The sequence below is a fragment of the Morone saxatilis genome, unplaced genomic scaffold (genome assembly GCF_004916995.1).
Source record: "Morone saxatilis isolate NCDOM2014 unplaced genomic scaffold, NCSU_SB_2.0 Contig0, whole genome shotgun sequence".
NCBI lineage: Eukaryota > Metazoa > Chordata > Actinopteri > Moronidae > Morone > Morone saxatilis.
In genome coordinates, this window is record NW_023339650.1 from 13,527,118 (window position 1) to 13,536,428 (window position 9,311).

A 9,311-nucleotide genomic window follows, 5' to 3' on the forward strand; every position below is an offset into this window, starting at 1 on the left:
TCACTAACTGTAGTAGAATTAGAAATAGCATGCTTATATCATGCATATCACGACAAAATAGCACAAATTGATGATACAGTATAGGAACACCTGAGAATGGAATTTCCTTAAAGGTGATTTCAGGAAAAAGAAGAGAAACAAAACCATATATGCCTTCCCTGGAATCAAGCAATTCCACATTTAAGACACTCACAAAATGCCACTAAACCACCGTGTATTGTGCTGCTGGGAGTTTATAGCTTTGACACGACTGGATTCAGAGATGAAAGAGCGGGGGTGGGGGATATGAAAGTAAATCATGGAGGAAGGAAAAGAAAGAACGCTGGTGAATGAGAGACATGCTGCTGCAGGCAGACATATGCTGTTAAATGTTAGTTTGCTGAAGGAAAGCTTTGTGGCTGGGATATCAGGGAGGGATCATTACTCTATACCCACCACCAACAGTAACCATGGTTTGTGTACCTTAATGAGATACATCCTTTTATAATAGTATAATGAATCATTTCACAGCAGAGGGGCCAAGCTACTGCAAGGCACATAGCCTTATTTCTCTTGACATCAGTCTCTCTACAGCCACTGCTTGACATACGCTTGTCACATTTGCGAGGCCGCCATTTTATCTCCTGCATATTAAACATTCAATTTACCTTTAACTTTTTTGTTTGGTTCAATTTTGCATCATTTGTAGTGCAGGCTGGGTAATTTGAGGAGATACAGTTTGTGCTCTCCATACCAAGCTGAACATGATGGATGATGCCATATAAGTATAAAATTGACAACATATGAGAACTAAGTGTGGAACTGCATGACAGGAATGCAATTTTAAAATCAGCTCGGGCATCACTGTGTATGTGAACAAAAGTACATATGACTGCATACATACAGAATGGTGACAAATTAAAGGTGCACGCAACATAAACTGTCTTAGTAAGGTGACAGGCCATGAGAAGCTTCAAGCATGCTTTGCAGAATCTTTACTAGAATCTGAAAGTCTATTTAAGTGATGAACACCCTTCTTATGAAAGATATTCCCTCCTTTGGTGTTTTGATGATGGTAAATATTAGAGAATGCTGTCTACACAGTGGTTCCATATGAACTGGAAGACACAGATGCTTACAGGTAAATGAAAATGTTAACACCAGCATGCTAACACACTAAAAAGGCTTAGAAAGGCGAGATTTAAAAAGATTTACCATGTTTACCATCTTTGGTTAGCGTGTTAGCATGTTAACACTTGCTTATAACCCTAATGCTAAATACTAATTAAATAACTTACTGACTTTTGGAACGGTAACATACCTGTAGTATGTAATTCACATAATTTTCATTCTCATCAAACAATTCAGTGACACCTTATGAAAACATCTGCTTTCACTGTGTTTTTCCTTTAATTTCTAACCTTTCTGGTGGTGTTTTTCACATATACATTTTCACATTGCCAAAGAAAAAGTGACTATAATAAATAATTATCATATATAAATATGATCAGTTAAGAATTAGCACTCATTCAACACTCGACTCTGATTATACCAGAAGTAAATACATGTTTCCTTGAACCATCAAAGGCTTTTCAAGAAAATAAAGAAATAGTACCAAGCATGCCACTGAACTGTCAAAACAGCAAAAAAGGCCTTCCATATTTCATAACAGATTTGTCTAAGAGTGATCTGTTATTTTGTCACATCAGTGAGTTTGAGCAGGAATGGTATAAGCAATTTTAGGTCTAGTTGACAAGACGTTACTTTGGGCTACCAAATCCTCCAAATCTCATTTAGTCCAACATCACCTGGCTTGTCTGAAGGGTCCTGTGATCCCCCACCTCCAGCCTTCACACTCCACTAGCAGCATCCAGGGTTTGAGTGACAGAAAAGTAGTGGCAACGAGAAAGGTTGAACAGTCCATGCCGTACACATCTTGAGTTGTAAAAAAAAATCCTATGTGTTGTGTCCAAACTTGGTGTTCAGTGATAATACAGCACAGCAGTAGACAGCAGTGGTTACCAGGGTCCTTTAGAGGAATGAAAATATTATTTTGACAGCCTCTTACAGACCAAAGTGGTTTCATATGTGGAGATTTATCTCTTGTGATGGCTTGTCTGAGGCAAGGAGGTGGTGATATAAGGAAGTAAGATTGGATGTGATCCTTGTGAAACTTCCATCAAAGCTGATGTCTACTGCTGGTCAAAAGAGGTGATTTATTTTTTATTTTCTTAACAAACCCTGTTGCTGTGGTGTAATTCACTGTTTTTGTTCAGTAATGCTTGCACATGAATGTTTTTGGAGCTTAAAAAATAATTTATCTTGTGAAATTTATATGTGGTATTTTTAAATGCTGGATTCTGCAGACTAAACAGTTTCAACACTTCCCTAATAATGTCTTAATTATAGTTGTGGCAGTCAGAGTAAGTCTTGATTGCATTTAGAGGATAATATCCTCCACTCTCACCTTTGTTGTCCTTTGCCATCCTCATTTGTAATCTAGTTGGCACAGCCACCACTATTGGTCACGGCAGTTTAATTGTGACATTAGGAGGCAACTTGGTTCTAGAGGGATCCACAAATGTCGTCCACAAATACAGCGTGAAAGTCACATAGCCTGGGCTGTGAGGAGATAAACACTCCAAATACACAGAGCTTGTTAGTCATGGTCCCTAATTACCAAACGGTTCATGTAGGAATGTCCCAATTGTCCAATCTAGTCTGCACAGAAGCAGTGCCAGGGAAGCTGTTGGCTTGCATAACTATTTGAATTTAAGATCTTTTCAAATTTTTTATTTTTTTCCCCTGTGACTGATCAAGATTTCCAGCCACAAACTGCTTTCTGTTTATCTGGATCCCTGTCAGTTCAAGGTAATTGCTTTTCTTGCCAGCATCCTGACAAAAAAAAAAAGTTGTCAGTATTTTAATATTTATCACTGCTTGGCTGTAATAGCTGTGTGATGCAGAAAGCCTATGAGAACTCATCGTTGCCAAGACCTACATGAGTCATAAAGTGAATCATAATTTATTACCAAAGTGACAGTGATCCTTTATAATACCCATCATGCGCATATCTCTCATAATGTAAGTGATCAAAGATGGCGGGCGTGTAATTGGATATGATTTCATTCATTATATGATGAGCAGCCGACAAATTGGGCCTTGTCCTCTGCCAGCAGTATGGGTCACAGCAATCAGTCAGTCAACTTGAAAGAGTTGTCCAGACACAATGTGGGATTACAACATCAGAAATAAAGGCAAATACTGTTCTGGAAGTCTCCGTAAAGTCAACAGTCATGTTAAGTGTTCTCTTGGTAAATTTAGCCTCGTACACTGGGGAAGAGCTTGTTGACTCTATGGTCATGAAGAACTTCTAGTGTTCATAAGCATCAATACAGAGCTTTCATTTTCTCCCACATATATCAGGTATTATGACTCAACTCTAGTACGTGTATGCTTGGGCTGTTTGAGTGTGTAAGTGAGTGCATACCTGTGTATTACTGCACATTTGTGTGCCAGTCCATAAAACCTTTAATGCAAGCTCCCCTAGAGGAGCTCTGCATTAATTATTGCCGAGCATTAAATATAATACACCACAAGGCAACATCTGCTGCCAGGTAAGGAAAATGGCAGGGGAGGTTTCCTGGGTCGAGTGCTCCCTTTAGAAAGGTTGAACCTCAGCTGGGCTGCAGTGTCAAGGCCTTCCTGCCCACAAGCTTAGTATGTGAATGTTATAATTTTGTCCCAGTGTAATATGAGATTTTGAACACAAATATTTCTTTTTGTACTATGCTAAAATGCTAAGACTCCCTTAAAGTTATAATCTTTACGATTTTCTTCTGGAAAAAGTGTGTGTGTGTGTGTGGGGGGCGTATGCTGGATTCAAATTGTATATGCTGGATTCAAATTGTCTACCTTCGTGCATTCATGTAATCCAGTGTTACCGTTTGTCATTTTATCTCATTGATATCAGCCTCATTGTATGCTGTACTGCCCAAGTGTAGAAGTCTGTAATGAAATTCTTTGATGTTAACAAGAAAGAAGAAATGAAACTGACTAAATTTCACTTTTCATCATTGCTCAGAAATTAGTTGTCATACTGGAAGTGGAAAAGTAAACTGATATCATTCAAATATAAATACTGAAGACTCTGCCTCATAAAGTTACAGTAGTAGGCAGCGACGGAAGGAGTACTCAGATATTTGACTTGAGTAAAAGTAGCTATACTACAGTATAGAAATACTCTGTTATATGTAGAATTCATGCTATACTTATATACTTAAGTAGCAAAAGTAAAAGTACTTATTATGCACTATATTGTATTTTATATTATTAGAATATAAATACTGATGCATCAAATGTGTAAAGGTGGAACCAATTTTGATTACTTTATATATTTCTGGGTAACTTGTGAAATGCCCCTGGGGTTCAAGAAGAAAGAAGAACAGATAAAAAGCTCTGTGATTCAGTACTTTCCTTAGAATCCATGAAGAATTTATATGTAAATGGAAAGTACCTGATACCACACACTCTCACAAGACCACGCCATCATGCAATGGTGCCACTGTGTGGAAGAAAGCTGCACACACAACCTGCAGTGACTACATAATGACAAATGGATTACATACAGTATAAATCAGCACAAAATCAACAAGGTTTCAGCCCTACAATTTCAGTTCTTCCCTATAGTACAAACATAGAAGGTAAACAATAGGCCAGATAAGAGCTTTACTATACTAAAATACTGGCAGCACTGTAGTAATATATCAACATTTTCTGAGAAAGAAAAACAAGAAATAAAATAAGAAAAAACACTTTTACTGGAAATGCAGATCAATTTAATTTTAAAAAAATCATACTGATGACAAATTGCATAACTTAATACTGATAATTTAAGTAATGACTTCCAGGTCAGCTAATACTGTAACCTCATTATTCTTGATTTAATTTGGTGCTACATTTATTAAACAATGATCGTATTAAATCATGTAAAATACATTTGTAGAGAGATGTGGCCTGGCTGATCTGAACTCTTGCCATCCTCAAATCCAATCCATTAGTTCAAAGTAAATTCCAGTAAGGAGGTTAAAGTTTTGGCTGCTGGTTCAGTATACTTTCTATTTCTGTTCTGTTCTAAAATCTCACACTTTGCCAATTATGTCCTGATTTTCTTTTCACACCCCACGGCCTTTACTCTTTACCCTGCATTTAACAACTAAACAGCAGATTGTTTATAACAGGGGAAGATAACAGATGCTCAGTGCAGGACTATAAAAACGGATGACACAATATATTGTATATCATGCCAGGTAATTGGTAGAGGTACTGTCATTCCCTACGAGACCTGCAAATGCTGGACTACATTTGTTGTGGAAGAACCAGAAAGACTGAGAATGTATTAGAGTGGATTTAACTATAAATTCAGACTTTTATAGTATCGATAAAATACGTAATGTGTTTTTGTTCTGGATGGTTTTTTGTCTAAAATGTGAGTTATTTCCTTTTGTGGACTTTAACTCCTCAGACCATCATCATGGCAACCAAGAGCCCAGCCCGCGTTGTGCTCATGTTTGTTGGATTGCTTACCTTTTTGGCTGCAATCACCTTCAACTCTCTATCAGGATTTGGTGTTAAATCAGGTGATTATTTGTCAGATTAATCAAATCAGTTAAATTTTGTAAAGTATGTTATGGAATGAATAACCAATTGTGTTTCTCTCAATACAGGTGTTTTCAAGCAGAGTACAGAGGATGTGACACTCAAGTATACAACACCCATAACTCCTGCTCAGTGGGCTCTGTTTGTCTGGGATTTCATATATATTTGGATTCTTTCTATGTTTATATACTTTTTAGTGGGACTCTGTAGACGGTAGGCTTCTGCACCATTTGTCATATTTTCATACATAATTTACAAAAAGGATAATGCTTAATAGCCGCATACCACTGCATAAATGTGTCTATTTCTTAATGCTCTTATTTCATCCTCTTGCATTATTGCACGCACCAAATCACTCCACCTAGTCCAGAGGCAATTTAGTCTTCCTCTGTGCAGTCATTTTCTCGTTACATATTGCAGATTGCTCTGACATAGTATGATTATTTCCCCACAGGCACTATTTGTTTGCTGTGGTGTATTTTCTCTCCCGAATCAAACAATATTATTCTTGCTCCCCGCAGGACTGCTTATGACTGGATGTACACCACGCCTGCAGTGTTACCCTACGGATTTCATGTCTCTATTATCATCAATGTTTGCTTGAATATTACATGGTTGTTTCTGTTTGACAGAGAGTGAGTGTGAATCCAGGTTGACCAAACAAACATGGTCGCCTATTTCTGAGAATATGATTACCAGCTGTATTTTTTGTTGCCACTCCTGACAGTTTAAATGTCTGCTTTTCTCTCTGTGTGTATAGGTTGTTGCTGCCAGGGCTGATAACCTCAGCACTTATGACAGTCACCGATTACATGATCCTATTCTTCTCCTGTCATGGACTGAAGATCTATGGAGCCTGGTTGAACAAATATCGAAACGCAGACCTCTGGCTCATCAGAATATTGGTAAAATAGGCATTTTTTCCTCTTCTTGGACTTTGAAAGAGGTGATTTTTTTAGATCCCCACTTGGCTTCAAAGGGAATTATGAGTAAAAAGTGAAGGAAGTAGAGTGTGTTTGGTTTACAGACAGTGTAAAGTCTCAGGAAAAAGCTTGTAAAAAACAGTAATAAATTTGCAATTTGCATTCACCAAACAAAGGTGTTCTTTGGAGCGAAGCATTAAACATGCATAGTATAGTAAAGATAAAAAGCAATTTTGTATGGGACTGTTATACTTACACGTTAGTTAGTTAGTTAGTGAGTTAGTTAGTAATAGCCTTCATCAAGACACATTTTAACCTTTACTGCCTTTCATTTCCCTCTTACAGGAACAACATTCTAATCTCATCATTGCCTTGGAAAACATAACTTATATTTGCATAAACAACTTAAAATTAAAAACAAAAACAAAAAAATAGTGTGCTGTATACTTATAAGCAACTTTCTTATAAAGTTGTAACTGTGAACTTTAACAGCCAAATGCTGTCACCGTCCAGTGAAAACCATGTATCCCCAAATTTGGTGATACTGAATTTTGTTATGTATTATATATTTATGGGTGGAGAAAAGGCACCTATTTCTTAAGCTAAATAAGTATCTAAAAACCCATGGAATTGTCTGAAAAATGCAAATTAAAAGATAATTTCACACATTAAAGTCTGTTTACAGGTCTTCGGAAGTAATATTGCACATGTGAAAAAAGTTGTATAAAGCTTTTTCTTGTAGAGAGCTGCGTGAAATCTAATACATTTCCTCAAGTGATGTCCTTTAGGCAACATTGGTTGGGGCTGAAGACTACAAGTTTGAAAATGAAAAAATCTGGGGGTGTGGAGTTAGAAAGGAATGAGGTTACCAGACCTCTGTAGCCTGCTTCTCATCTCTGCTTGATGCTAGTGGCACGAGGCTATATTAGCTGCTACTAGTGTAACACACCCAAATCTTACCAAACAGTCGGTGGGCCAGTTGTATTGTGGGTTATATAAGCACTAGGATTTGACAAGGAAGAAGAATACATGAAAAAACAGATACAGTGTTCTCACAGGACAGTGAAGATTTATTATTGAAAAGCTTCTTCAAAATATTTCCTTATTCCATTCTGACTAAGGTGGTGTCACAGTCTACGTTTCTTCTATTCCTGCCCTATAGAGCTGTTCATCTACAGTAGACTTAAAGGTCCAGTGTGTAAGTTGGAGGATCTATTGGCAGAAATGGAATATAATATTTATATGTATGTTTTCATTAGGTGCAATCTGCAACTTCATTGCTAGATGCCACTAAATCCTACACACTGGTCCTTTAATGGAATTGTTTGTACATTTGCTAGAGTTAGATGAGAAAATCAATACCATTTTAATACCTGTATGGCAAAAAATACCTGTGTGGCCTGCTTGTAGTGCTAAAACTGGTATCAATGGAAAAATAACAATAACTGGTCATTTCAGGCCTAGCTGCCTAGCTAAAAAATTTATTGTTTGTACTGTATGGACTCCATCCTTAAATTAAGGATGCTTATATGTTGCCTAAATAGACACCTGCATTACTAATCATTCAAGCTTGTTTCATTGTGTTGAATCAGGTGCAAAATGGAGTAGCAGTATATGCAACCTGGGGGACTCTCTACACTCTACTGAACCTGACGATATACTTACAATATCAGACAGATAAATCGAGATGTGACTGTGCACAATTGTCACTGCTGCTGCTTCTGATGAAGCTGTTAGCCTGGTGAGTCTGACTCCCTGCTGTGTTCTGTCATTTAGCTGTGGGTGTTTTTTCTTCCCCTGAGAGATGATATAACTCAGATCTTCTGTCTTTGTCTCCCTTTGCTCCAAGGTTTCTGTTAGAGAACTTCTACCTTGACAAGCATGTGCGTTATATTGTGACCATTTACCCTGTGGTAATCCTGTGGTTGACAGGCACCCTGAGCAATTCTAGCTCTCCTGATAGTCCCATTTACATCTTTGCAGGTACTGTTTGATACCACACACCTTTCCCAATGTACCTTTCTCATTTCTCTGTACACTGATCATTGATTCATATAGATATTTATTCTATATTCTCTTATCCTTTTCCCAGCTTGGATCCTAGCTATTTCCTGCGCCATGTTTGTGGCACGCATTTCCCTGGTCACATGGAGGCATCACAAACGACCACTTTACAACACCAGTGCACCCACTATGTCACCAGTAGAAATATCCTTGACACAAAGAAAACTCTTTCTATAATTATTAGTTTTATTCATCAGAGGGGTTTTTTTTTCTGTGTAAATAATGTTAAAATGTGAAAACTAAAACACTTGTGCATTACTCAGCTCACATAAAAATTAATCTACAGTTTTATTAAACAAATAAAAGAAAAAATGGAAGTAAAAAGGAAGTCATGAATATTTTTTGAATTCAGTTTTTTTAATCGTAGAACTAATTATGGGCTAATAAAATAAGAATACTAAGAAAAGATGAAAAACAAGGAAAGACAACAAAGATTACAGAACAATAATAAAAAAATTAAATTAACCTTCGGGCATTTCCCAGCACAAAAATATTTCCCCTTGTGTGATTTACCTAAACATTTGTAAATCTACATGATAAACATTTTATTAAGAAAGTACACGTTAAGACAATTGAACCTTTAATAAGTCTTATTCAAGGCTGAAACTAACAGTATCTTTTTAATATAATCAATTCATCTGTTAGTCCATACAGTGAATGTCAAAAAATAGTGAAAAATGGCCATCA

The 9,311-nt window shown here is 36.9% G+C and overlaps 1 protein-coding gene across 1 annotated transcript; it reads left to right on the top strand.

Annotated features, from left to right (window-relative positions):
• Positions 1-5,330: 5,330 nt before the first annotated feature.
• LOC118322406 lies at positions 5,331-9,311 on the top strand (the record flags this gene model as incomplete). The annotated part of the gene is given in 7 exon segments (XM_035654080.1): positions 5,331-5,618; positions 5,706-5,850; positions 6,159-6,272; positions 6,398-6,542; positions 8,153-8,301; positions 8,410-8,543; positions 8,653-9,311. Coding segments are annotated over 7 exon segments (942 nt in total). The 5' UTR covers positions 5,331-5,512.